A 27,818-nucleotide genomic window follows, 5' to 3' on the forward strand; every position below is an offset into this window, starting at 1 on the left:
CTTCATTGTGTAGATATTTTATATTTCTCCTTTCTCCATTCAGTCATTCCATAATTATTAATCGTATTGTAACATCGCAAGTACCAACCTCGATCCCAGGACCACCAGCGTTTTTTGACATGATGATGAAATGTGTACGGATACTCGAGGTTTGGGCCAGTACTAATAGAATGAAGCAAAAACATGCATGTAAAATAATTTTTGGTGCAGGCATACTTTTTCATTTTGCCACCATAGAGGATTCCAGCTATGGAATTAATGTTGACCAAGGATACGAAATTGTTGTCATTATTTAATACCAAGCTCGACCCCAGCACCTTTTACCGTGGCGTCAGAAAGCGCAGCGCCGTTGAGAAGCAAATTATATTACTATTTGCAAATAGTCCTTGGGACGAGATTACATTTTAAATATGATTCTAAGAAATTTGTAATGTCAAAATATTTTTAGTACAAAACTAGGTAATGATGATGGCAATTATTATCCTAAAAACTCAACAACTAGATTGCAATGCTTGACACCTTCTACTTGCCTGCCCTGTCAATTTACAACCCAATCCCAGTCCCCCCAACCCAGGGTTTGTTGTCTGATGTCAAAGTTCGTTATGGTTTGTAATGTCAGCTTATTTTGCTTCAGTTGTTATCTTTCAGTGTACAGTCTATTACAAAAATATATAACTATTATTATAAAATGTAAGCTTCAAATGCAAGAACCCCTGGGTTGGGGACGAGAAGTTTAGTTGAATTTCCGTACCCGAAGGCGTAGGAAATTCTTTAAAACCGTCGTTTTTTTTTCGGAGCATTTTTTGAGAAAAAATCGACCCTGGGATTTCACGTGTGTAGGTATAACTGACTAACTAACTAACCCTGTCTCAAATGGTCAATTGCAACGTCGCAGATTTAAACTTCGTACTCAAACTCCCTAAGTACTTGGAAGTCATCTAAATGACGTTTCAGGCCAAAATTGGTATTTTTTTTCGACAAAATTTGGCACAGTTAAAAAAAAAAGTATGCTGAACATGATGGTGACATGAAAATTTTGGTTTTTGCCACCTTAAATGTCATTTTAGGCCAAAATTGGTCCAAGAATTAAAACTACTTTATTTTCGACAAAAATTGGCACGGTTAATAAAAAAAGTATGCTGAACATGATGGTCACATCAAAATTTTGATTTTTTGTCAACAAAATTCAGTTTAAGACCATAAACGTTTTAATCGCAAGACTTTCAACCATGAATGTTAGGCTGTATTTTTTGTTAGCAATTTCTTTTAAAATGTGAGTTTATTATGACACGTTTCGTTTTGTTTGCGTTTGTTGTAAGATATAATGTCACTTGTGTGCTTTATCTTCAGAGTTTCATGTACCAAACCTCTTCGAATGTTTGGCACGATAACACAACGAATTAGCAGGTTGTCTTCAAATATTTTGGTAGCGAGCAGAAATTCTTAGAGCCCCCAGGGCTTCTTGTTAACGTGTGGTAAGGGTAACCAAACATTTGCTAAAATATTGATGTTGTCGACGTACTTTGTACGGAACGGTAAACTTCTTTCCATGAGTTGCTTTCTTTGCATTGTATTGTAAGTTTTCTTAGTCTTTTTCTCAAGTGTGCCATTGTCAAGTTTAGTATCCTATCTATTCCTAGTCAACTTTTCAGATGATGATCCACTTTTTTTATTTCCCCATGTCTAAAGTACTATCTATGGGAGAATATTGGCCGTCGTCAATTTCTCCTTGTTTTGGAAGCATTCATCAGCATCTCTTATATTGTGCAATTACGTGTAAAATGTGGAACCTTTTACATCAGGCAGACATCTTTCAGCAGACATCTTAGTTGTTTCCTTTAAAACTTAGATACAGTAGAGCTACACGCTGGAAATTTTTTGCTTGTTTTAAAAAATATATATTTGAATTCAGCATCAAGATTTATAAAAGCATGCAAATTTTTGAGTACGACTAGCTCTCTATTAGTAGCCAAACTTTTGATGTTTCGTGAAGAAATGACCACACAAATGAACCACAGTCATAATGTTTCGCTGCGGTTAAATGTTATGATCAAACTCTCAGGGACCTTCTCCAAGATCATTTCAGTTTTGATATGAATTAAAACAATTTTCATTGTATGGAAATCGTTTCAATATTTTTTACATTGTTTCATAATTGTATCATAAAACGAATTACATGTTCCATATTTTATTCGCGAATCGATTTTGTATAAACTACGTAAAAATGAAACGATTATGAAACGATTTTGAAACGATTAGAGAAAATTCGGAAACAATTTGATACGATTGTCAAAATATTATTTGTGATACGATGTAAAAGTCTTTGTAGTTATTGAAACGAATTTTGATGTTGAACTAATTAAAAACCAACTATATAAACTATATATAAATGTAAAATTATTGTTTCTCTTTCTTTTATTCAACACAACATCGACATCATCAACAACATCTTTTATCAAAAATATCGTTAAACAGTTTTTTAAAACTAAAAATAAACAGTTTTTCTTAAAATTAACAATTTTCCTTAAAATGAAACTGACGATAGTGAATGGACAGTGATTCGGAAACGGAACATGTGACAAGGAGAAAGTTGAACAACTTTATCGAGGTTTGGATTTTTTTTTAAATTCAGTACAGCACGGTTGTTTTGATCATGTTTTTTTATTCAGACTTTCTTTCAGAAATCTTGATAACGCGAAGAGAAATGATGTGTCTTTTTTAATTTTTTATGCAGCTTTTTCTTTTGTTTCAAAAAATGACAAGCAAAGATAGAAATCGTTCCACGCTTATAAAACACCACAATCTTGTTCCATGCATAAGAAATTAAAACGCACAAAGCTCAGCTGGAGCACATCTTCGACGTCGAAGCGATGCAATGCATACTAATAGCGTAACTCTACAAGACATTGTTCGACGTAAAAAGTACACTGGGTATCACCGTAAGTAGAAATACCATCCATAGACTGATGGTACTGCCACGTCGAAAATCAACTTCGAGCAACAGATTTAAAAACTTGGTAGATGCTCGTGTTCCGCCAAAACAGAACGCAATGGAAAAAAGGCTTCATCCAGGTTTCCATTATACAAGCACGCAATTAAGCATAGTGAACCAGATCTTTGTGATGTTGAAACACTTTAGTTGTCAGTAGACAACAAAAACAAGGTGGAGGTTAGGATCCTGGCAACCAGCCGTTGTAGCAGATATTGAACTTCTTATTTAAAAAAGCACGCCCCAAAATTTTGATGATCATGATTTCCCACATGCGAATTGCAAACTGGTACCTGCTGGTTATCAAGTACTTTGGGCAAAGTTAAAGAGAAGTTGATCATTTTCCGTTCCTAAACTTTTCTTTTGAAAAACAAGAAAGCGGTGACAAATTTTATCAACAGCAAAGCAGAATTATGTGAAGACAAACTCAAAAGAAAAAAAATTAAATGGCCAAGAAATGGAAATTTAACTGTAAAACTCTTTCCGTCGCGTTTAGTAGAAAGTACAAGTGTTATTTTTTTAAAATTCATCATTTTAGGTTACAAAAACTACTGGAGAAATAGTTCTTTACAAATATTTAAAAGAATCAGAGGAACAAGAATCACTCGAAAACGTTAGTTTGACAGCAGCAACTATCGAAAACGTCCAATCTTCAATGTCACCTGCTATTAATGAACCAATAGTTGAAACATCGGCTGGTATTGATGTTGACTTCTCAAGCTCTGATGGCGGAATGAGAAATGTTTCTCTGGCAGCAACTAACGCGCTGAATTCTCTATAGTCCTCCTGTAAAAAAATTGCCACTGATTACAAGTAATTGCGATACAGACATAGGAAGCTTATTGATGGAACTATTAGCTGAAATCTAAAACATAAAGAACGAGTTAATAGTCGTGAAAAATGATGTGCAAAATTAAAGGGCGTCTTATCAAACATCGACGAAGAAGTGGAGACATTGTTTGAGAATACTAGGAATATTGAAAAAAACTTAAAAACAAAAATTCAAAAACGCCTTAACAATCACAACTTGCAGCTAATTAGCAGAAAAATCGAGAACCCTCATTCACAGAGTTGGTAGTATCGTCAATTAATTCTGATGAAAGTGAAACGTATTTGTGGAAATCGATACTAAGTCAAACGTCAGTGGAAGACAACCATGCTTCGGATATTAATTTCACTTCACCGAATCAAAATGTATTTTTTAATAATACATTTGAAAATCCGGCTATCTCTCTTGAAAGGCAAACTTTGACACCATGTCTAAAGAAGAAAAGAGCTCTGGTTTTATTAAAGCAGAATTAGAGCGAAAATATTCCAAAAGTGAATTGGCGCATGGCAGCATGGAGGGAGGGAAAAGAACCTATGCTGGAGAAGTCATAAAGAAAACAGCCCCCTCTCCAAATCGACTAAAAACAATACTTCACTGGCTAGAAAAAATTTTAAAGACGATTTTGAAACCATTACAAATATGAACAAACTTGTTAATTCAAAATGTAGACAAATAAAAAGAAGGGTTGATGTCAAAAAAATGTTGGAAGAAAAAGAAAACAATGTAATTAACGAATAAAATCATTAACATACCATTATTTTTGTATATGTTTTTTTATAAAAAGTGTGTAAATAGTGTTTATGATATTTGAACAAAAATTTATTCTCTTTCTTTTGTCCCATGTTGTTATATTAGTTAAAAAAGTTTGTCTTAAGCAAGTGCCCCCGAAAAACGTTCAGCATTCTTAAATCATATTAAACAATTTCATGTTTTGAAACAGGTATAATTTTACTTGCAATCGGTATGACGTTAATGAACAGCTGGTGTTTACAGAGGGAAAAAAGAAGCAGGTTGCTTGCCGTTTATCTGTTTCTTTGGAAAGAATAAACCATTTCGACACTATGCAATCACAAACTGGCGTACTACTACATAAAAACTACGTAAAAGACAACTTTCAAATTACTTGATTAATAACTATTTCTTTTATTCTTCTTATGTAAAAAAGAATTTAAAACAAACATCCTGAAACAATCTCAAATAAATATGCTGCAAAAATTTCCTAAAGCAAATCTTTATAAATAACGTTTTTATTTACCTATGTGACAGCGCGTAGGTTTTATTGAGAGACCTTTATTAGATTAACAATTTCTTTTATTTTTTTATGTTAAAAGAATGTAAAAGAAACACCTTGAAACGATTTTTTAACGATCTAAAATAAATATACTGAAGCAATCATAATGATACGATTTTGAAACGAATTATGGTATGTGAAACGATTTCAAATAAATATAATAAAAGAATTTTGAAACGATTTTATTTTTTAATGAAACGATTTACAAAATGGTGAAACGATTTCCATACGATCTGAAACGATTTCAAAAAATTAAACATTACTTTAAAATTGTTTCAAATTCGTATCACATGCTATGTTAATTTTTTTGAAGCAATCTCGGAAACGATCCCTTAGGTCTCCCCTTAAAAATATAATTGGTTAGCGTCACCCAACCGACTCACTTTGAAAGGGCGAAGGTTGAGTCAGGGAGTCGGTAAATTTGTAAAAAATAAACCAAACAGTCCATGAACAATGTTCGACACGCAACAAAATCCACCATTTACCTTTCAGCGGTCCTCCGAATTTTGGTTGTTACGTCCAAATGTTATTTCGATAGGGGACTGCGCTGCACTACTTAGTGCTATATTTTCCTGCTTCGCATTTTTTCAGCAATACAAGCAAAACCATGGGAATGACGATTGACAAAAATCGAACTTGAAACGGAGGCTAAAAATACAGCTGGCGTACATTTAAAACAAATAACAAAATATGGCTGCCAAATATAGTATTTTGTAATTTTTCGGGAAAATTTTTTATCCGACCAACCTTTTTTTCACTTTTCTAATTAGAAATAATGCAACCAAATATATTTTCGATGGTGGCCTTTGAAATTTAAATCTTTAAATTATAATGATCCTGTTCTAACAATCACAGTCTTCCAATTTTCCTTTCCTATAATTTTTGCTGAAAAATCCAAATATGCAAACGTTTCTTGTTTCCTTTTTCAAAAATTTATAACGTTACTGTAACCTGGATACAAAAGGGTATAAATCAGACACTTTTTTACTTCAGTCATATTTTGAATGACATCTTCAAGTTCTAAGAAAAGAGAGAAGAAACTTTTCAGGGTTTTTTAATATAAAAACATAATTTATAAAATACATAGGCAAACATTAGGAGATTGAGAAAACTAAATTGGTAAATTTACAAGCCTGCTTGAGGACCATTCTTAAATACTAGCAACCAAAATCGCAAAAAGTGACTTGCCATAAAATCTTTAAATACTCTCACATATGATTGGTAACAAAGTATGGTTTAATTACAGAGGTATCAGAAAATGTTCTCTTTTTTCAGGGTATATATATATGTATATATATATATATCAAACAAGCAGGATAAAATTTTTATGTCATTATATATTGATAATTTGGTAACTCAGAAAGGGTAGTGTATCACATATTTGTGTAAATAAACTATAAAACAATACTTTTTTAATTCTTTTCTTAACAATTCTTCATATAGCTACATATACAATCATATGATCATAATATTAAAGAAGTAGACTTTTCAAAAAGTTTTCCATTTTTTTTTACTGGTGCTTATATATGGTGCCTATATATACCTTTATCCCTCTTATATAAACAAACTGAGCTTTTATCAAAATGTCGGCATTGAATTAAGTGTATAATAAAAAGTATTAAATAGTTATCATATTTCTATTCCTTGTGGTAACAAGCTAGATGTTTTAAACAATTTTCTAAAGTTATGTTTTAATTGTAACTTGGTAATTGTAAAAGATACATAAACTTGTTGTTACAAAGTTGTAATATTAGTACTTGTTTAACAAAAATTAAATTAACAAAAATCTTTATCCTTGTAAGTCAGAGAAAAAATGAACCTTTGAAATTTAAAAGCTATATAAATGATGAAATTATTTTTGATGTCACAATGTTTTATAGTTGAACAATTATATACTGATTTAATGTAGTGGCTATTTACCTTCATAAATCACAAATGTTAACAATACATCTTTACGATAATTCAATTGTACATGTGTTCCTACGGCTCTCCATCGTTTTACAATATTGGAAAAAAAGGATGTAAAAATCGTGTTTTTATGAAAGCCTGTTTTCTCCAGTTTTTTAACTTCTGTCGTATCAACTTCTTTCAAATTTTCAGGAAACGTTAATAATAATAAGATACAACTAATGTGTTTTTTTTATTAAAAACAAAGCGCGGAAAGAAAAGTTATCACGGAAAAGTGTGTTTTCTCAATAAACTCTTATAAAAGTTATAAAATCTTATATAAAATCTTATCTCTTATAACATGTTCACCTCCTCCGATCGCTAAATAAGCTGCGATGGAGTGTTAGTTTTCCTTAATTATCGTAAAGGTGTATTGGCCATTTTAGTGGCTGATATTTATAGGAACATGTCCTGAAAAAAGTGTGTTTAAACCTAAAGTTATGCTCTACAACATTCTTTGCAAATCTCTTTTAAGGGAGACTAACATGTAAGAATAATCATAAAGAATATTGGTCATTTTTCTATCTTGTTAGTATTCTTGTATTATTCTTGCATGCAGAATATGAAGTTTAAGAATTTTAATTTTTTTTAACAATTGCAGTGATTCACAAATAAATATTTAAACAGTTTGAATTAATTCATTTTTTCAAGAACATTCCACAGAAATTACGTCAAAAGTGTAAAATTTCATAAGGTAATTGAAAAAAGCAATATTTTTCAGAAATATTCTTTTACATACATCCTGCTTTAAAGTTAAGAAATAGAGCTCAAATATAAATTTAATTTTAATAATATTTAAATATTCATTCTTACTGTGCTTAGGCATCATTTCCTTTGTCTCATAATATATGTTCAGTGCCAAGTTTTGTGTCAGAACTAAAACATTGTCAAGTTATAGACCACAGACGCTTTATATGTCTCTTTTAACCTCCTTCAGTAAAGATATACTTTACTTCATGTTGTAGTACTGCAAAATATACAATATAAACGACACACCACTTTTCCCTGTTATTTTCCGAATAATGATTTAAATCATGGATTAATGGATTTGGGGACCTAAACCAAGGTGTGATACAGTGTGCTTTAAATGGCTATTTCCCAATTGAAATTGATCCTGAATTTCCCAATTAATTAAAGAAGCTAAAAACATACATTCTTCAAATTATGTGACTTATAATCCATTCCATACAAGTTGTGGAGGAATGAGATTTTATGAATGTCAAACCGTGGTAAAATTCTTATTTGAGATTTAACAGATAAATGCTCTATTTTTGATTTTTTATTACACCCTGTAAACATTTTTACTTCTTCATGAAGGGTCAACCACAAAAATGTTTTTTCTCTTTTCTTTCCAATAATAACCATTTCTCACAGTGTTTTGTTTTTATAGATTTAAATTAGTTGTTGTTATGACTGTGACTGAAGACAATGTACTTTGTGATGATCAAGTAATTATCAATGATAACACAGGTGTTGATATAAATGGAGATGTGGACTTGCAAAGTGATACTGCAGAAAACATACCAAGTTTTCAGGAACAAGCAAAACTGATCAAAAGCTCAATAGAGGAAACACTTGTTACGGGAGACACATGGTAATGAATGACAAACTTATTTGTTTCTTTATGTAGCACTAGGATTGCCACCTAAGAACTCAGAATAGGGGAGTTTGTGCTTACAATGGAATAAAATTTCTCTTTCAATTTTGTCATTATTTTATTAATATTATTCATTTGTTAGTGTATACTGGAAAAGCTCAAGAAAAGTGGTATAAAAAAATCAAATATATTTACTATGTACAGGTATCTTCTTGACATTGGCTGGTGTGCTATAAAAAAATCAAATATATTTACTATGTACAGGTATCTTCTTGACATTGGCTGGTACAAGAAATGGAAGCAATATGTTGCGTTAGCACAAATTAAAAAAGATAACAATGAGCATCCGGGTCCTATTGATAACAGTCCTTTGCATCAAACTGGTGTGTATAATTTGAAACCAGGATTAGATTTTTAAGCATTTCCTTTGCAATGATTTAATTTCCTTTTTAATTCACGTTGTCACACGACAATTGCCAATGTGAATGTCAATGTGTTCCTTCTTTGTTTACAAATGTAACTAACTTGAACTCACAAAGGTTTTCCTCTTACTTTCTCTCTTAATTTAAATGCTGTTTGTGTTTACAATCATAAAATGAAATATAAATTACCAACAGAAGACACAATTTTACTGATGTGAAGCAGGCAATTGCGGACATGAAATAAATTAAATTAGAATGGTTGTTTTTAGAGTGAATTCATATGCATACAATTATCAGATTTTTATGATTAAAATAAATAAAAAAATAAGAAGAGTATAAGTACTCTAAAAACAACACTCAGTGTCAAAGTTTAATTTATTTCATTTATATACTGTTAATGTGTTTAGGAAAATCAGAGTTGAAAGAAGGTCTCTTAGAAGGTAGAGATTACAAACTGATTTCACAAACTGGGTGGGATCACTTAGTGCAGTGGTATTCACTATCACCTGAGCAAGAACCTATTGCAAGAAAGGTTGTTGAGCATGGTCTTTACATAAAAGAAACAAAAGTTGAAGTTTATCTGATTGAGCTGACACTTAGTACATTCAGAGATTTGGAAAGGGTTGAAATATACAACTTTAGTAAAGCTAACACAATAGGTATATGTTCATTATCCCTGTGTTAAAATGTCAAAGAGAAATTCACCAAAACATTTGCATGCTTGCTTTTTGCAAAATAGAAATAACTTCAGATGCAATTTATAAGTTTTCATATTTTGCCTTTGTTTGTTTTTATTGTATACATTGTTCGTTGTTTAAATCTAAAATATGTTTTCATAAATTTGAAACCGAATTGAAATTTAGTGAAACATGTTTTTATGTATGATGTTATCGCCAAAATGCTGAATATTATCTACAAATTATTATATTGCAAAGTTTCATCACTCTTCATTTACGCAATCAGAGGTTTTGGAGAAAGGAGGACAATGATGTCACCAAAGGCTAAAAATAGCTTAACAATTTCTTTTCCATTTAGCTGATGCTGTCGAAAAAACAAAACGTTTATTTAACATTGATGCAAATGAAGATGTCAGAGTTTGGATCAAGTTCATGTCAAATACATATGAACTACTAATTAAACTTGAAAATACATTACAAGATAGTAGTATTAAAAGTGGACAGGTGAGAATCTTATTGCTAAAAATCTTTCTTAGTTTGTTACAATTAAAGTTTTTAAATAATCAACATATATTTAGCATTTAGTTTAAACCCCTTATTCATAAATAATTTAATTTTACTATTCAAACAAAATCTTTGCTAGCTTGAAATATTTTATTTATTGCAGGATTCACTGTGACATGATTTGCAAATATATTTCATTTGAATGTTTTCTGTATCTATATTTAATAAAAATGACCAATGACAAGCAGATGACAAAACCATGGGAAAAAAATAAATTTTATGTTTTCCTTCTACGATTATTAAAAAAGATGATGGCGATCCTTAATTTTAAGGTTATCATTGTTTACCTAAAAATATGTTTGAACTTTGTACCAGACAACCACATGGATCTCAAAAGAGAATATTTAACAATGAGATTGAATGTTTAATTAGAGAGAAAATGAAATAAGTTCTTGTGCTATTTGTTTTCAAGGTTATCATGAACATTTTATAATTGTTTACTTTAACTGTTGTACAATCTATTTAGATGCTTGTCCTGGAACAGAAAGATGATAAAGGTGACTGGCCAAGACAAACAAGATCCAGGTAATACATGTTTTTATAACTCTACCCTAGAGTATTTTTAAATGTTTGTTTTTCTCCACACTTCAATGGTTATTTTTAAACATGTGGCAGTCTATGAGGATTAAGATGAAGATCCCAAGTTATGGGGTTGTTAGCAAAATTTTAGGAGGTCTGGGACGAGCAAATGTGTGTCATTTGGACAAAAAAAACTTAAAAGGGAAATACACACAAAAATTATTTTTTGATATATTGTTTCTACTACCACAAGAAAACGAATTCAACTAGTTTTACTGTTTCATATGACTTCCAAGTGCCAAAAATACGAACCTTATCACCCTAAAATACGGCTAGAAATCCTGACCCCCAATTCCGTAAAAAAAGACTGGGACGAACGTGATGTGTGACGTTGCGAAGTGCGGAAAGCACAATTCTATGCAGTGGCTGCTTTATTAAAGCAACAAATTTTTAAATCATTTATAGTTTTGATAAAATATATCTTATATAGCTACTAGCAATTCCTTCTTATTTTATGCTAAATATGCCAAGTTGCTCAGCGTTTGGTTGTGCAAGTCACTTCCCGTTTAACGAAGAGCTTAGTTTTCATAAGATACCTTCAAAAAAATCGAACAACAAACTTCGTAAAAAATGATTGCAAGCAATTAAAAGAGAAGGGCCTTTACCAAAAGGTTCTGGTTTTTCTGCTCAAAGCACTTCACTGATGATTCTTTCCAGAGGAATATGATGGTAAGACAGAGTTAATCTGGATTTCTTAAATACAAAAAATAAGGTTTTCTTTGTATTTGCATATATTCACTGGTCATCAAATCCACACCATTGTATAATTCACGTTTACTTTTATTTTACTATATAATTTTAATTGTTTGTTCCCCTTTTCCATTTTTAAATTTATAAATTTAATATTTTAAAGTTAAATTTTCGTCCTGCTCGCCACTTATGATTATCTTTTCTCACAACTCAAGCAGAATTTTGTATTTTAGTTTTGGGCGAATAAAAATCTAATTTCTGACAGGGAGTAAACATATTAATTTGCTAATGTGGATGAGTGAGTGAGCTAATGGGTGAACTGATGTCATCAACATCTCAAACATCAAACAAAAGTAAAACACGTTCTGGAAAAAGTCTCTTTGTTCCTGGTGCTGTCACAACAATTTTTGTGTTTACTGCGAAGACTAAAAAAATTGTCCCTTACCTCCTGAATTGTTTCTTATTTATTATGCAAACTTTTCAAGGTAAGGTCCATCACACAAAAGATATAAAAAAAAGGATGGACTACTGTTCTCCTTTGTCGATACGATTTCGTTAATTTAACCATTTTCAAAATTATAACTTGTTATCAAGTGGGAGAGGGACAATCTAAGTTTATTTATGAAGACTGTTTTTTTCATTTGAGGACATTGTTGGTTGTGATTGTTTTTTGATGAATGAGAAAAATTTATTTTTGGTATATACTTATATACTTATTTTGGTCGTGTTCATTAAAAAAAAAATTACAACAAATCGTAATCTCTCCTCTTCTTTTCAAGGTGTTTTCTTGGAGGCCTCTCACTGCGGTTTGCTACGACTTGCACTTTGCAACGCCATTTTTGTTAATTTTTCCAGTCTTCTTGTTTTTACGTGGCCCGTTAAAAAAGGCATATTGCTGGCAAAGAAATTGCTCTTATTGAGGTAAAACCAGACATAATTAAGTTGTACTTTTTTTATTTTTGAAATATATTACCCATTTTTGACAATATATCAAAAAAGTGTGTGTAGTTCCCCTTTAAGTTAATAAATTCACCTTTATAATATATCTATGCATTGCTTTAATATGTCTAAAATTATTGATGACAGAAAATTTCAAAAATTGCTAATACTTAAATATGATATCATAATTTATGCAACATAATTAAATGTGGAATTCTTTAAATCTGAATATCTTGAGAACGAAAAGAGCTTTTCAAAAACTTTAAAAACACTTGTTATCATCATCATCATCATTCTCGGCTTAACGTCCGTTTTCCATGCTAGCATGGGTTGCCGTCCAACCCATGCTAGCGTATATGAATGACCCTCTTCCAATCTGATCTAGACTGTGTTAGATCTAAACTCAACTTCCTCTGTATCAAGTCTGTCCTTATAACCTCCTGCCAAGTCTTTCTCGGTCTGCCTCTTTTGCCACAGGAACTCTGAAGTCTCTACACTTTCTTAAGTTAACCAACTTTTTATAAGCTGTATAATATAGGTCTAACATCATTTTATACCTTGGGTTCCCTTTAAGCCTGCCTCTACTATAAAATATAGACTTCACTGAATTCGGTGCATATGTCGTGACCTTGGTCTATATTTATACAATATAAACCAATGTGTCTATCTATACCGAGAAATATTATCTGAGGTCAAAAGTATGGACTGACTTTGTCAGATATATGCTGAAAGAGGGTAATATTTCCCGAAAGAGATATTGTTTATATTGTATTTATTAACTGATAGCTATTTTGTTTGGGTTTGTAGAAACCAGGATTATTTTCTTAAGATTTACTTGTGACAAGGTTGTAAAAACTAGATTTTGTTAAAAAAAAGAAAACGATTTTTCAAAACACAACATGCGAATAACCATATAGAATTTTTTTAAACGTTTTTTGAACCAAATTTTATTCTTCATCAGAAGAAAAATCTATCACACAGATTTGATGCCATTTTGCTTGTTTTTCATTGTGCTGATGAATATTTACACAAAAACGCAGTGAATTTAAAATTATCAAAATTTTTTGCAGTTTTTTTTGTGAAGTGATTTGAGATATTGGATTTATTGTAACTTGATTTTTGTCTGTATATATGTAGCTATGTTTTAACGATTGTCTAGCAATGTTTTTTCCACATTTATATAGCTACTATTTTGGTTGCTATGAGTTAAAAGTTATACCATGCTGTATAAAGCCCGTTGTAAAGACTTTTTAGCCAATCATTGCTGCAGACTTTCTATAAAAACCAGTTAAAAATAGCTATCAGTTAGTTTCCCTATAGACTGGCTAAACCATGTTATTAACTGTCTAGCCACTATTACTAACTCACCTGATAAAATAATATTTTTGATTGCACTCATACAACCCTGATTATTTTGCTGTGCAGGTCATTGTCATCATCATCTGGAATGAATGTATGTTTTTTTTATTTGCTTTTATTTATTTTTATTACCTTTTCACATTTTGAAGTAATGATTTCATGAAGTGAGAGTTCTAATAAAAAAGTACTTTTTGTCAACAACAAGAAAACAATGTTGTTTTGGTTCTGTTTTGCTATTAAAACACAATGTTGATAAATATTGTGATATTGTTTCTGCAGATTTCAACAGCAGCTGATTCTGGAATAGGAAACAGGTATGCTATGTTTATTCATAAAAATTTGATTTAATTATAAACTTAATAATAATTACTAGTATGTAATGGCCTCAATTACATTGCTACTATATTTTTTATACTTTTCTCTTTTCTCATTTCAGACCATCAACTATTTCCACTGTTAGTTACTCTCCATTCTCTTCAAGTCATGGTGGTAGACAGCGTTTCATGTCAACCAAACCAGGACTGTGTGGTTTAAACAACATTGGAAACACATGCTTTATGAATTCAACTCTGCAATGCCTCAGTAATACAACACCTCTTACAAAATTTTTCCTCTGTAAGTTTCTATGACATATTTTTCATGACGCTGCAAATTAATACGTTCTTGAACATATAGCATCTAGCTATGGTGATCATAACATTGTAGAAGTTCCCTATCAAAATGTAATTAAACATGCAATGAATCACATTGTGGTCAGTCAACTCAAGTACATTTATATTCTACATTTACAGCAAATACATACAAACATGAATTGAACCCAACAAACCCTCTTGGTATGCATGGGAATATTGCAGAAGCGTATGCAGATCTAATACACAATATTTGGAGTGGCCAAAACAATTCTATCACTCCCAGACAGTTTAAGGTAAGTGATTCGATGACATAAAGTGATTGGCAATTTTTGCCAAGCCAACAGACTTATTTAGCGCTGGCATATGAAATCCATTCCACCTCAAACTATTAATTTTTGTAATTGTGTCATATGAAGCTTAGAACATTTGTATTCAATTTTGATTTATTTTGTCTTAGATGGAAGTTGGTCGATTTGCACCACGGTTTTCAGGTTACCAACAGCAAGACTCTCATGAACTGTTAGCATTCCTACTTGATGGTTTGCATGAAGATTTAAATAGAGTGAAGCAAAAGCCATACATTGAACTCAAAGATGATGAAGGGAGGCCTGATGAGGTATAGACGCATTAATAACAGTAAATTTTACCAAAATGATAATTTTTGATAATTCAGCATGGTCAGTCATCATAAAGAGTTATGTTTTTTTCTTGATCTTTCTTTTTTAAACAAATTTTGTGCAGTACTGAGGACAAGGTGATTCCATGACCATTTCTAATTGTATTATTTCATAGATTTCTAGTATTTGTTTCCATGTAAAGATATAATTTTTTAGTACATTAATTTGTTTGTTACTTTTATTTTATTGATTTATTATTATTTTTATCTGTTTCAATAATAGGTAGTAGCAGCTGAGGCATGGAAAAATCATTCCAAAAGAAACGATTCTATTATTGTTGATTATTTTCATGGACAGTTTAAATCCACTGTCGCATGTCCTGTTTGTGAGAAGGTGCGTTTTTGTAAGAAAATTACCAAATTACCAGAACATTCAGTTTTTCTTGTCAAACATAATTTTAGATTCTTCTGGTGGTGATAGCTTTTTTATAGAATTCAGATTTAGATGACCTTACACATAATTAGTCCAATTTTTCTAGAAATCGGTGACATTTGATCCGTTTTGTTATCTCTCTCTACCACTACCAATAAAGAAGGAACGCAACCACACTATCACTTTTGTTTCACTGGATTCACTCAAAAAACCACTAAGGGTATAATAAATTGCTTTTTCTAAAGTTTTGTTCTCCGAGCAGAATTAAGGTCTTTTTTTCTATGCAAAAGATAAAGTTTTCTATTCATTGTGACAGTGTTTAGGGAAGCCTGACAATTAGTTTTTTTTATTGCAGGTTAAAGTAACAGTACCAAAACTTGGTTGTATTTCTGATCTCATTAATAGCATTGCGAAATTAACAGGAACTGATCCTGACAAGGTGGATAATTTATTTCATGCATCATTAAATTTTCTTAATGTTGTTAAGGCAGATAGAGATAATGCACAAATTATTTTCTCATCTTTTTCTTTAGCTTATTGTGACCGATGTGTGTAATTCCACATTTCATAAAAGATTTTCAGTCAGGGATAGTTTAAGTCAAATTACTGAACGTGGCCATATCTTTGTGTGAGTTTCATGACTGTATTTTTTTAACATAATATGTTTGGATCACAACTAAAACGGCACACTTAAAGCCAGGTAAAGAAACAATAAGTTTATGTATGAAAGTAGAGATGGAAATGCAGATAAATGTGTGTTAAATTTTTGTATTTTAATTGTAGCTTCTTATTGTTGGTATGTAGTTACTGAACATGACTTTGTCCTTTTTAGTTATGAGATTCCTTTCAAAGTATCAAATGGTGATAACGAAGAATTATTAGTGTTACCAGTATATTTGCGAGAAATAAAGTAGGCAATTTTATCGTGTACAGTGGCACATTCTCAACAACAAATGCTGGCAACTCTTGCTTTATTTTTTTAGAAAGAATACACACCAATACTCATCAAGTAATTATACTCATTTTTTTGGAACACCACTGCTTGTACCAGTACCAAGAACATCTACTACTATAGATGACTTGTATCAGATAATTCTTCGAGCTATGAGGTACGAGTCTTTGTGGAATTTTAATGAGTATATGTATAATGATGTTGATGAATCCTTATGCTCAGCATGATTTGTATAACTTTAGACGATTTGTTCAAATCCCAACTCCTGATGAAACTGAAGAAAACGAGAGAGATTCAGAAAAAGATACAGAAATAAATATCGAAAATGGTTAGTATGAAGTAACATTGCTAGTACACAACAGAATGTCGTTATGTCTTGATAATTTTAAAGTGAATTACTGTAAAACCCAATCTTTTTACTTGTCAAGATTTTTTAAAATATTATGGAAATGTTCAGGAAAAGTGATATGTCAGTAAAACGTTTGACAATTTTATGTTTATATGGTCAATTGGAAATTTCTTTATATTTACGAAATATTTATATATAAGGGTTACATTTTATATTTGTTTCTAAGAATTACCATTGGCAATCTGTTCAATCAATTTACATTTTTGGGGTAATCCAAGATTGCAAAAAGTACTAATTTTTGACCTAAAATTGCAAGAAAATGGGAGGGGGGGGGAATTCCAGGAATTTTGGTGAAAAATGTCAGGAATGTCACATTAGGAAAATAAAAAGTTAATATCATAATAATGCAATGGTAGTGTGAAACTCTTGTAATCACAGCACATTAGCAGATATAAAACATTGAGTTCCGCAAATATTATTTCTGTTTACATTTTTTGTAGAAGATGAAGCAATGGAAGAGGTAGAGGAAGAATCAGATAACGAGGCGAAAATAAAACAGGAAACACTAGAAAAAGAAGTAAACTGACTTCTTTCTATTTTCTGTGTTGCTCTTAATGACCTGTATTACCCAGTATTGTGTGCTGTCCTTTTTTAAAATTATATTCTAGGATGCAGATGATACAGCTCAAAGTGAGAAACCTGCAAAAAAATTAAATCGTTTATTCGAAATAAAAATTGTCAACTCGAATGGCTCCCATGATTTTCAAACTTTAAAGTATACTGATAAAGAACCTATAAAGTTAAATTGTAACTATTTAATATTTCTAATTTTCCAATTCTTTAAGCAATAACTAGTATTTAGTCTGTGTTTTTTACTTTCTTATTTTAGCTAAAATTTATTTTGCAATCGACTGGAAACCTACAGTTAAGAAAACACATTACAATGGAACATTAGCCAAAGTACGTACGCCATTCATTTGTAGGGTTCAGACTGTGTTTGCTTTTACTGCGTGTTATCCACAGTTTATCTTGTATCCTTGTTACTGACAGATAATACGTTTTAGGAGGTAGACTATCATCCCAGTGTTCACGCCGTTCCAGAAGCAAGGAAGACTATTCAATTGAAGGATTGTTTAGAACTGTTCTTACAACAAGAAAAGCTTGGAGAGGAGGATCCTTGGTAAAAATAAATAAACTATTGGGACTTTTTATTTGTTAATTATATATTTATTTTACCTGCTTGGTTTCTTTCAGGTACTGTCCACAGTGCAAGGAACATCGACAAGCATTCAAAAAATTCGATTTATGGTCTTTACCTAAAATCTTGGTTATTCATCTTAAGAGATTTTCCTATAACAGGTATTTATCAAAGGCTAACATGGTAACACTAGCCAGGAGATTGCTTTTTTGCCACTGGAAAATTAAGAGTAAGGTAGGGGGAACAATGTGGTGTTGCAAACGAATTTTACTCGATCAGAATGATGGCTGGTTAATTGATTTGTGAACTGTTTCTTGCTCACATGGTTTATACCATGGTCTATTTTCGTCCTCGTTGTTTTGAGGGAATGGTTTCACCCGCTCATATGTTAATTTACAGCTTTGATGATTTTCTTTGTAGGTATTGGAGAGACAAATTGGACGCCTTAGTAAATTTTCCAATTACGTAAGTTAATTCTCTAAATTCAAAAGTGTTTGTCGAGAAATACTATTGTTGTGGAATGTCTGAGCTAAATCTCTCTTTTCGCTTACCGTATTTTACCAATAGACCTATTTCCATATCCATTTTCATTCAGCGGAATATATATACCAAAATACCGAAAACCATGAAAACGAGATTAGTTATGAGCAAAATTTTAGTTTGCAGTGAAGTAGTGCAGACATGGTTTGTTTACTTGGAATATTTGCAAAATTAATTTGTCATACAGATTGTTATTAACATTTGGTGATAATAGCATGTATCATTGGCTCGTTCTAATAAATGAGCTAGGTATTAGCTAGCTACCTTTGAATATAATATGAGTAGCTAGCTAGTTTACTGGCTGACTTGTGCCAAACTAACGTGAAATTTCAAGCTGTTTACCAAAATTGGTGATGCTGCTGGTATATGTCCTGTGTCTCCAGTTATTAATTGTACCTTATTTTTTAAACAACATTTGTGAAAATAACATTAGCAAGGCTTACTGATGACCGCGTGGTTTTAAAATAGTAGTTGAGTTGACCTTATTGGTGCCTTACCTCGTTTATTTTTTTATCAAGTGAGGGTAGTTTTGGAAGTATTATAACTCACATTTTACTTGTGGTTTCAAAATTAGGATACCAATATGACTTAGTGGGGAAAGTTGAACTTAAACTTTCCTTGGTAAAAAAATTTATTTAGAATTCCAAAAAATAAGGTTGATAAAAAGGGATGATATCCTAATTCTCAAATTTTGTATTCAGAAAGTTACCATCTTGGTATTTTTTTCAGGCAAATGAAATTCTCCAGTGATTATGCTTGGTCAAAAACAATTTTTTACTTGAGAGCATCACTTCACAAAACAATTTTAAAATTGTTGTTCGTAAAAACACAAAATGGTTACTAATGTACTGTCTAGAAAAAAAAATCTGTAACATTTTGTCCAGAAAATGCTTGTCATATCGAACATTTGTGATGTGAAAACAAAATTTTTGGTTTTATATTTTCACAAATCGACACTATGGAAGATCATTTTCTGTTAATAAACAATTTGAACAATTCTGCAAGATTAATTTTCAAGATTTGATGTAAGCAAGAAAACAAAATACCTGGTTTTAAAGAACATCGAGACTGAGATTTTGCCAAAAATTAAGCACGTTTATAGCTGAAATCCAGATAGTCTTATAAGAAAAAGTATACTATTTTATTTTAATTTTTTTTGGTTAAAAATTTTAAAAAAATAGGGTGCTATTTAAAAAAAAGACCTTACTTTTTCTATTTGTGTCACATTTTAAGCCTCTATCGAGAATTGTATTTGGTAAAAAAAATTATTTAAAATTTTTAAAAAATAGGTTGACAAAATGGATGATATCCTAATTCTCAAATTTTGTATTCAGAGAGTTACCATCTTAGTGTTTTTTCAGGCAAATGAAATTCTCCAGTGATTTTGCTCGGTAAAAAGAAATTTTCCTTGAAAGGATCATTTCACAAAACGTCAAAATTGATGTTTGGAAATAAACACAAAAAATGGTTACTGACGTACTGCCCAGAAAAAAAAAGTTTCTGTAAAATTTTGTCCACAAAATACTTGTCATGTCGAACTTTGACTTTAATAAATGAAAACAATATGAATTTTTTTTGTGAAGTCAAAAACAAAGTTTTTGGTTTTATATTTTCACAAATCGACACTTTATTCAATTTCATCTAGATTATTTTCTGTAAATAAACAATTTGAACAATTCTGTAAGATTAATTTTTAAGATTTTATATAATAAGCAAGAAAACAAAATATATACATAAGGACCTGGTTTTTAAGAACATTGAGACTGAGATTTTGACAAAAATTAAGCACGTTTACAGCTGAAATCCAGACATTCTTATAAGAAAAAGTATACTGTTTCATTTTTCATATTTCATTTTGTTTTGGTTAAAAACCTCTATATTAAAAAAAGACTCTACTTTTCCCATATATGAAGATTTATGATATATATCAATTCATATTACTTACAAACTGTAAGTATTATGGTTAACCATCACAATGCTTGATACAAATGTACGATTATTGACACTCAGTAAGAGAGGGAGTAGTCACAGAGGGAGTGTGACAGTTACATAATCACAACAGCCAATAGTTTGAAAATATAAATTTTAAATATCATTTTACACAACAAATATTGAAAATGATTTGTTAATTACTCATGCAGCTATAAGAAAATCCAGCTGTTTCATTATTCTTAATGTTGAAATCTCTTTATTGTCCCCTCCACTTTCCCCCAAAGTCAATGTTACTTTTCTCTAGTAAGCAATATTCAATATTCAACATTGATTTCGGTGAAGTGAAGAGCTCAAAATAAAATTTACAATGTTTTTCCAGGTTTGTAGCTTAGTGCTGGCTACTTTGGCTAGCTAATAGTAATAATAAATATTTAAAGTGGCTAGCCCAGAAAATCACAAAAACCTATAGTTGTAGATTGTTTCCACTGGGGGCCTTTAATTTAATTTTTTTAACTGATCAGAGTAATACGAAGTGCCACAAAGCGTTAGTAAACTGTACATTGATTTTTAGTTCTAAATTTACTAGGACACACCACCACTACCAACACCCTCTTTATAAATCTGTTAACTACGATTATGTAAAACTCCCAGTTAAAAGCTGTAAAGGTCAACATTTTGTTGATACATTCTTCAAACTTGCATGTAAACAACCAGCATCCCGGAATTTGCTCATAACTAATCTCGTTTTCATGCTATTCTGCATTTTCGCATGGATATTTCGCGGAACCAGATGGATGGAAATAGGTCTATTAAACGCCCTGGGCTTTCATTGACAAATTTATATTGACAGATTTATCAGGCAGGTTGAGGGTAAAGATTCAGAAATAAAATGGACTCTTACCGTTACTCGAAAAATATAAATCTAGCTTTTTTGGATAAGCTTGTTAAAAATAATATCTATTAATCAATTATCTTCAAATATTTTATCAGCTAGAAAATATTCTTTGTTCAAATGCTAATCAGTAGGTTAGCTACTAATTTTTTGAATTAATCAGGTGTAAGCCTGGGCGTTAAGCCTGGGCGTTTATTCGAGTAGAGGCGTTATTTGGTCTTAAGTAGTCAAGTTTCCAAGGACACTGCTTTATGCCATTATGCTATATTCCATTTTTCCATTATATTTGCATTACAAAATATACAAAAATATATTTATACAGGCAATTAGATTTAACAGATTACGTCATAAACAAGAAACATGGTCGAGCAGTGTACGATTTGCATGCAGTTTCGGTGAGTCATAACAGCTAGTTATTTGTTAAAAGTAGATCATAATATCATTTTCTGCATTTTAATCTATTTTTTCGTATTCTTGTTAGAATCATTACGGAGGAATGGGTGGAGGACATTGTAAGGAACTTAAATTTCTGTTGTTGCTGCAAAATGATTTCTATGTTTCCTGTTTTCTTTTTTGTAACATGGAAGAGCTTTTTATTTTGTTTGTAGACACAGCGTACGGAATTAATTGTTATGACGGACAATGGTATTATTTTGACGATTCTTCCGTGTCTTCATCAGATGCGTCGTCATCTGTGGTATGTTCTGCATAATTACTTATGACTTTGTACTGGGAGAGAAATAATTACTTGTATTTTATTTCTGGTGACTCCTCTTCCTTCGCCCAATGCTTCATACATACGGCAAAACAAATTATTGTAGCTATGTTCTGAGTATGAATGTTCCATTTCTTTTTTATCCCTGATTCTCCGTTATTCGCAAGTGTATCCCTGTTAAAACATTTTCTGTCTGGCGTTTTCTTTAAACTTTTGATCAACACTAACGTAAACTTGTAGCTTAGTTTCAAAACTTTCGAGCTTGTGAGCTTATATAATCCACTTTACAATGCATTACAAATTTTGAAGACCTGAAATTTACCTATATACAAGGAGGTCTCCGTCATACGTCTATTGTATGTACAAGTTTGGAAGGATCGCAACAACTAATATTTTTGCCTGTTTTTCAAAAAAAATGAGAAAATCAGTAAAAATTTTAGCTTTGCCGTTGTTCTTATTTTTTCAGCAATTTTCAGTCTCATTGTTCTTATAGATTTTCCACACTTTATGAAGGTCTAGGTTTCTTTCCCAACGAGAGTTGTGGATGTTTTATTATATGGAAAATAAATATATTAAATGTTAAGTAGTAACCCAACTTTCTAATTAAGCAACAAACACATCGTTCGACATATCAGAATTTTTTCTATCACTTTTTTTCTAGTCGAAAGCTGCATATGTTTTGTTCTATACAAGAAGGGACGATCCAGATAACGAAATGATGAATACAAGCGAGCTACTGACGGATGACCCTGATGTCTTCGAAAATGACGGCGAAGAAAACATGTAATATATATATCTGATTAGTTTTCGCATTGACAAGAATTATTCTTTTAAATTGTCCAAAAAGCATTGTTTTGAATCCTTTAACGTTTTAACAAATGGTCGAGAATTAATTTTTATGCAATGTTATGTATTTAAAAAGCACATGGTACAGTAGGTTACTGTACCTCTAAAACGTAGTTAAGTATTCGTATATGATTTTTTTAATTCGTACTCATTGTTTTAGATCTTAGAATATTTGTGTTTATATTAAGTTGATCTAGAAATCACATTTAAATTCGTTTGGTTTTACAAAAGTCTGCAATAATACGTCGAGTAGAATAATTTGATTTTCTCTTTGTCGTTATCATTGACAACCTTTGCGTCTAAGTTAGTGATTATATGTTGTGTAGTTTTTGTCAAATTCGTATTTTCTGTAGTGTTTAAAACTCTAGAAAGTGTACTGAAAGCCAGGAGATGTTTCCTTGGTCATAACGAAACAATTAACCACAGAAAAAAGTTTCTTTTTTTATTCTCCTGCACACACTCCAACACACGCTAATAGTATGCCGTATAGTATGTCTTAACAAAACATCTTGAAACTTACTAAAACAGAGAATAATTTACCCTATTATTAAAATTTAAAAAGTTGGTATAAAACTGTTATTAACACAACTGGCAATATCTGCTGTCTAAAAGGAAAACCATATAAACAAGTGCTATTTAAAGATTCGTGCTAATTTAGGCTTTTTTTTACACAATAGTAATTTAAAACTATTACGCGTCTTAATTTTTAAATTTCGTGAACAAACAAACTCTTTTGCGCGAATGCACGTTCCACAATTGAATGTTTTTTCCTATTCCACGTGATCTGCCAAATGTTCTCAAAAATATATATATATTGTATGTGTTGTTAAGAAGAGAAAATTACTTTGTTTTGTACCTAAAGTTTCATGCCGTTTGCACGATAATCGTCAGCAAAACAAATTCGTTATAAATTACGTACTATATATATATATATATATGCATATAAGCTAATATTTGCGTTAATAAGTTACGTTTTTGTCTTTTGAATGACACTAAAATTTTAATCTGGGGAAGTGTTTATGACCTCGTAGCCCAGCTTTGACATGGAGACACATTCGTGCACAGGTAAACATCGCAGATGTTTTTCCACTGATACGTAGCATATAATCCATCAGCTTTTTTTCTTTGTTCATCCCAAATGTAGAAATATTTCCCTTTAAAGAAGTACACTTGTCCGTCGTTGTGCCAACGAAATGCACTATCGATATCATTCGGAAGCCCTGGAAATACTTCGGATATTTTTTTAGGCCACCCTTTTTCAACTTGACCTCTGGGTGCATGTGGGAGGAATGGCGAAGGAGCTTTTGGATCCCAACGATATACCAAATCTTTTCGGAATATATAGACCTTGCCGTCAGAGTGTAGAAATCCAGCGTCAATTCGGTCGACGTTTAAACCAGGCCAGCCAACAACCCCTGTATTTGACTTACCAATACGTTTCGCATTTGAATATTGACCTGACCATTGATGGTAATATTGCCCACCCTATAAAAGTATATCAATATGAAAAATTTATGAAGTGGTCACACTTTTTCAAAACAGTATTAATATCTAGTTTGGGTCCAGGCAACATCTTCATAAGGTAAACAGGTATTTTTATTGTTTTTACGTAACAAGAACGGTAGTAATATATGCAACAAAAACATGGCTGCACTTACCGAAAAAAAATATAAAGACCCATCAGTGTTAAGAAATATATCATCAAATAATTTAAATTCATTTCCAAAAAAAGTTTTTGCCAGACGAGGCCACGATTGAGTTTCCACCTGGGTTAATGCATCATTGAACAAGTAGACTAAAGGTCCCACTGTTATGTACGTTTTCCCGTCGCTGTTGCTAAATATTGAATCAATTCTTTCCGGCCAACATATACCTAGGATGGATTATCTTTTAAAATGGTTGAAGCAACGAACAGGAATTACATGAAATTGAATGATATTAAGGACGTTTAAACTTTTTTACGAACTGTTTTGGTAAACCAAGCAAATATCATTTAAACCCAGGGGTAACGTGCTGGTGACGTTACCCCTGGGTTCAAATGATATGTTTCTGGCCATAAAAACACAGGGGAATCGCTTTTTCATTAAATTATAATAAACAAATCTACAAGAGTGTCTTAATAAAAGTAAAAAATTATTTAATCCTGTATTTTCTTGTAGTGACTAACATATATCTAAAGCATCCCCAGGGTTTGTTGCTTCTGTCAAAGCCAGTAGCGCTTAGTTGACGGCTAAACGGCTTTTTCCCCTGCCAGCATCAATGTCAAAAACGCAAAAGCCCCTGGGGACTAGGTTGACATGCTTATGTTTTATCATCTGTGCTTGTGCTAACTTTAACGACCTTGAATGGAATGTTTAAAACAAGAAAGATAACAATAATATGTACGTACCGTATCTTTGCTGAACTGCTTTGACATCAGTAGTATGCAAGTCATAGCTGGGTAGTAATGCCATTACAGGGCGCATCACTGAGGATGTATTGTTTGAATGTGGCAGACCAAGTATATGCCCCACTTCATGAATAGCAGCATGAACAAAATCTGGTAGCACTTTTGGAGGTTTGAAATCAATACTTGTTTCCTCGTACCTCCAGTTTTCTTCATCGTCAAAATGAATTTCCATATCTTTTCGTGACGCATGCGCAATAACTCCACCGAGACCATCGAATGGCTCATTATCATTGTGATTTCCTGAAAAAGACAGAGATATTATAAATTTAACCTTAATTAATAGCCTAAGGTCGGTACATTTTGACTTGTGGTGTAAATTTAGAAATTAGCTATTGTGCTTTGTTGAGAATAATCTCTTTCTATCCTTCCAGAATCTAGGTTACTAATAAATCAAGAAACCTTTTCGAAACGATATGACCAAATCAGCGTAAACCCATCCTCGCCTACTTCGAAAATTTACATTGGTAACGGCGCTCCATTTGTTCATAGCATATTCCAACATTGTGTAGCTTTTAGCAGCCATATCATTTGATGATGGGAGATGATTAGAAGAAATGAACCAATCATATGTGACACTTTTCGCAGACTTATATTTGTAAAAATGTTGCAGAGCGTCTCTTCTTTTACGCTTGCCACGGTTCGTCAGGAAAACATTAACGCTTTCACTTGTTTTGTCTTTTACACCACACCTTGGTTTTGCCATTGTTTCCATGGTGACTTTGTTGAGCTTTCCAGTCTGTGGTATACTCATAAAACGTTGATAATCCAAAAGAGCTAGCTGAAATTCTTGGTCTGTGTACTTGTCATTATCATCATTAAAAGTTCCCTGGATTGTAGTTTTGTTTTGAAGATAGCCATATCGAATAAGATGATTCTGCATGAAAAAATGAAAAATATATAAAAATATAATATGGCGAAAATGGTCTAGTGGTAGTCCTTCGCATTATAATTATAGGTTTCAGGTTTAGTACCCAATTCGGCGCACTTTAAGCCTCGTAGTGTTGCCATTATATTATGATTGTATTATTTACATTTGTTTGTTTGCTTGTTCGTGCGTGCGTTCGTTTGTTTAGCTCTAGTTTACCATTTAAACTTTGAGTCTCTTAATACTTAGTCTATCAACATTTCAAATCTTTTCTTTCTTTTTTTTCGCACATATATTTATTTTTTGTTTTTGTTTGTTTTGTTTTTTTTTGCACAGGGCACACATTGACAACAGAAATTTTATGTAAATTATATTTTCTGAAGTGTTTATCCCTGTATAAATATTCGACTAATAATAATAATAATAATAGTAATAATAATAATCAACCCATTTGGTGCCATCTACTGACCACTAAACATCTTGTTTGACATGCAAGCAAGTCAGAGCAATGTTTTACGTATCTCCTGCGGTAATGTAACGTTACAGTCGGAGAAAAGCCTTTATTTCGTTAATGATATTTGCTTGCGCGATTCGCAAAAAGAGAAGTTCGGAGAACAAAGTTAAATTCTAGGATCAATTTTGGCGTAAAGCGGGGGCACACATCAAAATAAAAAGAAGCGAGCAACAAAAATTATCTTAGCGTGACCACAGAAGCCATTCTCTTTACGTAACTTTACTCAATTGATAAAAAATGTGCATTGCCGTGCATTGCAAGTAGATTTCTGTAATGCAATACTCACAGAATGTGAATTTTTTGAAATGACATTAGCTAATTAAAATAAAACAACGAGGTGAAGGCAACACTAAGTAAAAATATAAATAAAAAATAGAAAGAGAACACTACTTACAATTGCGTTCCTTCTTTCTAGTAATACGTCTGATCGGCTTGGCATTGCATCGATGCGTAAGCAGTACAAGATTATTAAAATGATGTAATGCATGATAATATTAGGCGCCATGTTGCTAGCAATTACTTTTTTTGATTCACATTGAGTTCACTGCTGGCTATATATAGGCTAAGTCACGTGTTATGTTTTCTCGTGCGATAATGTTCTAAATTTGTTATTTTGCGTTTCATTCAACGGGGCAAAATAACAAAGTGAAACATCATTAAAATATCTCACGATTGAGATCTTAGGCATGTCTTGTAATAATGCAGGAACAAAAAACAACAATATTATTTTAAGCTCCCATTCATAAAGAATGTGTCTCGATGACTTATTAATTTTCTTATTTCGTTAGTTTTTATTTTTTAATATTTTTCTTGTAAGTGGTTGATATAAAATCCCCATATCATTATATAACTTTAATCATATATATTCGCACATTAGAAAAAGTGAACCGCAAACGAACGAACCGCTTTTTTAAATAAGAACAATTTTCTAAGAACATAAGTCTCAGGTGCCGATGAAAACAACAAAAATAACCAGAAAAGCAAGCGACAACGACATGGGGG

At 31.7% G+C, this 27,818-nt stretch overlaps 3 protein-coding genes across 5 annotated transcripts; 2 read left to right on the forward strand and 1 right to left on the reverse strand.

The window, feature by feature from the left end:
* The first annotated feature begins 1,279 nt into the window (after positions 1-1,279).
* Positions 1,280-22,988, forward strand: LOC130654122 (ubiquitin carboxyl-terminal hydrolase 15-like). Of its 3 annotated transcripts, none has more exons than XM_057456652.1 (28): positions 1,280-1,575; positions 8,447-8,650; positions 8,858-9,036; positions 9,483-9,734; positions 10,111-10,256; positions 10,783-10,841; positions 13,950-13,977; positions 14,163-14,197; positions 14,320-14,498; positions 14,675-14,808; positions 14,973-15,131; positions 15,415-15,525; positions 15,671-15,784; positions 15,920-16,003; positions 16,098-16,192; positions 16,397-16,474; positions 16,548-16,673; positions 16,759-16,844; positions 17,366-17,442; positions 17,534-17,672; positions 17,755-17,825; positions 17,930-18,045; positions 18,120-18,224; positions 18,484-18,528; positions 21,750-21,822; positions 21,909-21,939; positions 22,036-22,124; positions 22,804-22,988. In XM_057456652.1, exons 1-28 carry the CDS (start codon positions 1,508-1,510, stop codon positions 22,927-22,929), a joined length of 3,009 nt encoding a protein of 1,002 aa, XP_057312635.1. In that variant the 5' UTR covers positions 1,280-1,507; the 3' UTR covers positions 22,930-22,988. The 3 variants fall into 3 exon arrangements, with proteins under 3 accessions (XP_057312635.1, XP_057312637.1, XP_057312638.1); XM_057456654.1 differs by having other exon boundaries at positions 1,282-1,575; positions 8,918-9,036; XM_057456655.1 differs by lacking the exons at positions 1,280-1,575; positions 8,447-8,650; positions 8,858-9,036; positions 9,483-9,734; positions 10,111-10,256 and adding an exon at positions 10,480-10,588.
* LOC130654123 (uncharacterized) lies at positions 1,523-4,648 on the forward strand. Its single transcript, XM_057456656.1, has 2 exons — positions 1,523-2,608; positions 3,528-4,648. Exons 1-2 carry the CDS (start codon positions 2,549-2,551, stop codon positions 3,768-3,770), a joined length of 303 nt encoding a protein of 100 aa, XP_057312639.1. The 5' UTR covers positions 1,523-2,548; the 3' UTR covers positions 3,771-4,648.
* A 1,017-nt stretch (positions 22,989-24,005) lies between the features above and the next one.
* Positions 24,006-27,321, reverse strand: LOC130653826 (matrix metalloproteinase-24-like). Its single transcript, XM_057456331.1, has 5 exons — positions 27,211-27,321; positions 25,837-26,311; positions 25,378-25,677; positions 24,647-24,861; positions 24,006-24,473 (listed from the first exon to the last, which is right to left on the reverse strand). Exons 1-5 carry the CDS (start codon positions 27,319-27,321, stop codon positions 24,006-24,008), a joined length of 1,569 nt encoding a protein of 522 aa, XP_057312314.1.
* Positions 27,322-27,818: the final 497 nt, after the last annotated feature.

This window comes from Hydractinia symbiolongicarpus, chromosome 8 (genome assembly GCF_029227915.1).
Source record: "Hydractinia symbiolongicarpus strain clone_291-10 chromosome 8, HSymV2.1, whole genome shotgun sequence".
Taxonomy (NCBI): domain Eukaryota; kingdom Metazoa; phylum Cnidaria; class Hydrozoa; order Anthoathecata; family Hydractiniidae; genus Hydractinia; species Hydractinia symbiolongicarpus.

What these genes read in the sequence shown, in the direction of transcription:
- LOC130653826 (XM_057456331.1), bottom strand. Translation starts at nt 27,321, where the DNA reads ATGGCGCCTAATATTATCATGCATTACATCATTTTAATAATCTTGTAC. An exon ending in AGCAGTTCAGCAAAGATACG is followed by an intron (nt 24,862 to 25,377) that starts GTACGTACATAT and finishes AATCCATCCTAG; the next exon opens with GTATATGTTGGCCGGAAAGA. An exon ending in GGTCTTTATATTTTTTTTCG is followed by an intron (nt 24,474 to 24,646) that starts GTAAGTGCAGCC and finishes ATACTTTTATAG; the next exon opens with GGTGGGCAATATTACCATCA.
- LOC130654123 (XM_057456656.1), top strand. Translation starts at nt 2,549, where the DNA reads ATGGACAGTGATTCGGAAACGGAACATGTGACAAGGAGAAAGTTGAAC. An exon ending in AGTTGAACAACTTTATCGAG is followed by an intron (nt 2,609 to 3,527) that starts GTTTGGATTTTT and finishes TCATCATTTTAG; the next exon opens with GTTACAAAAACTACTGGAGA.
- LOC130654122 (XM_057456652.1), top strand. Translation starts at nt 1,508, where the DNA reads ATGTTGTCGACGTACTTTGTACGGAACGGTAAACTTCTTTCCATGAGT. An exon ending in AGAACCTATAAAGTTAAATT is followed by an intron (nt 17,673 to 17,754) that starts GTAACTATTTAA and finishes TTCTTATTTTAG; the next exon opens with CTAAAATTTATTTTGCAATC. An exon ending in CTTGGAGAGGAGGATCCTTG is followed by an intron (nt 18,046 to 18,119) that starts GTAAAAATAAAT and finishes GGTTTCTTTCAG; the next exon opens with GTACTGTCCACAGTGCAAGG.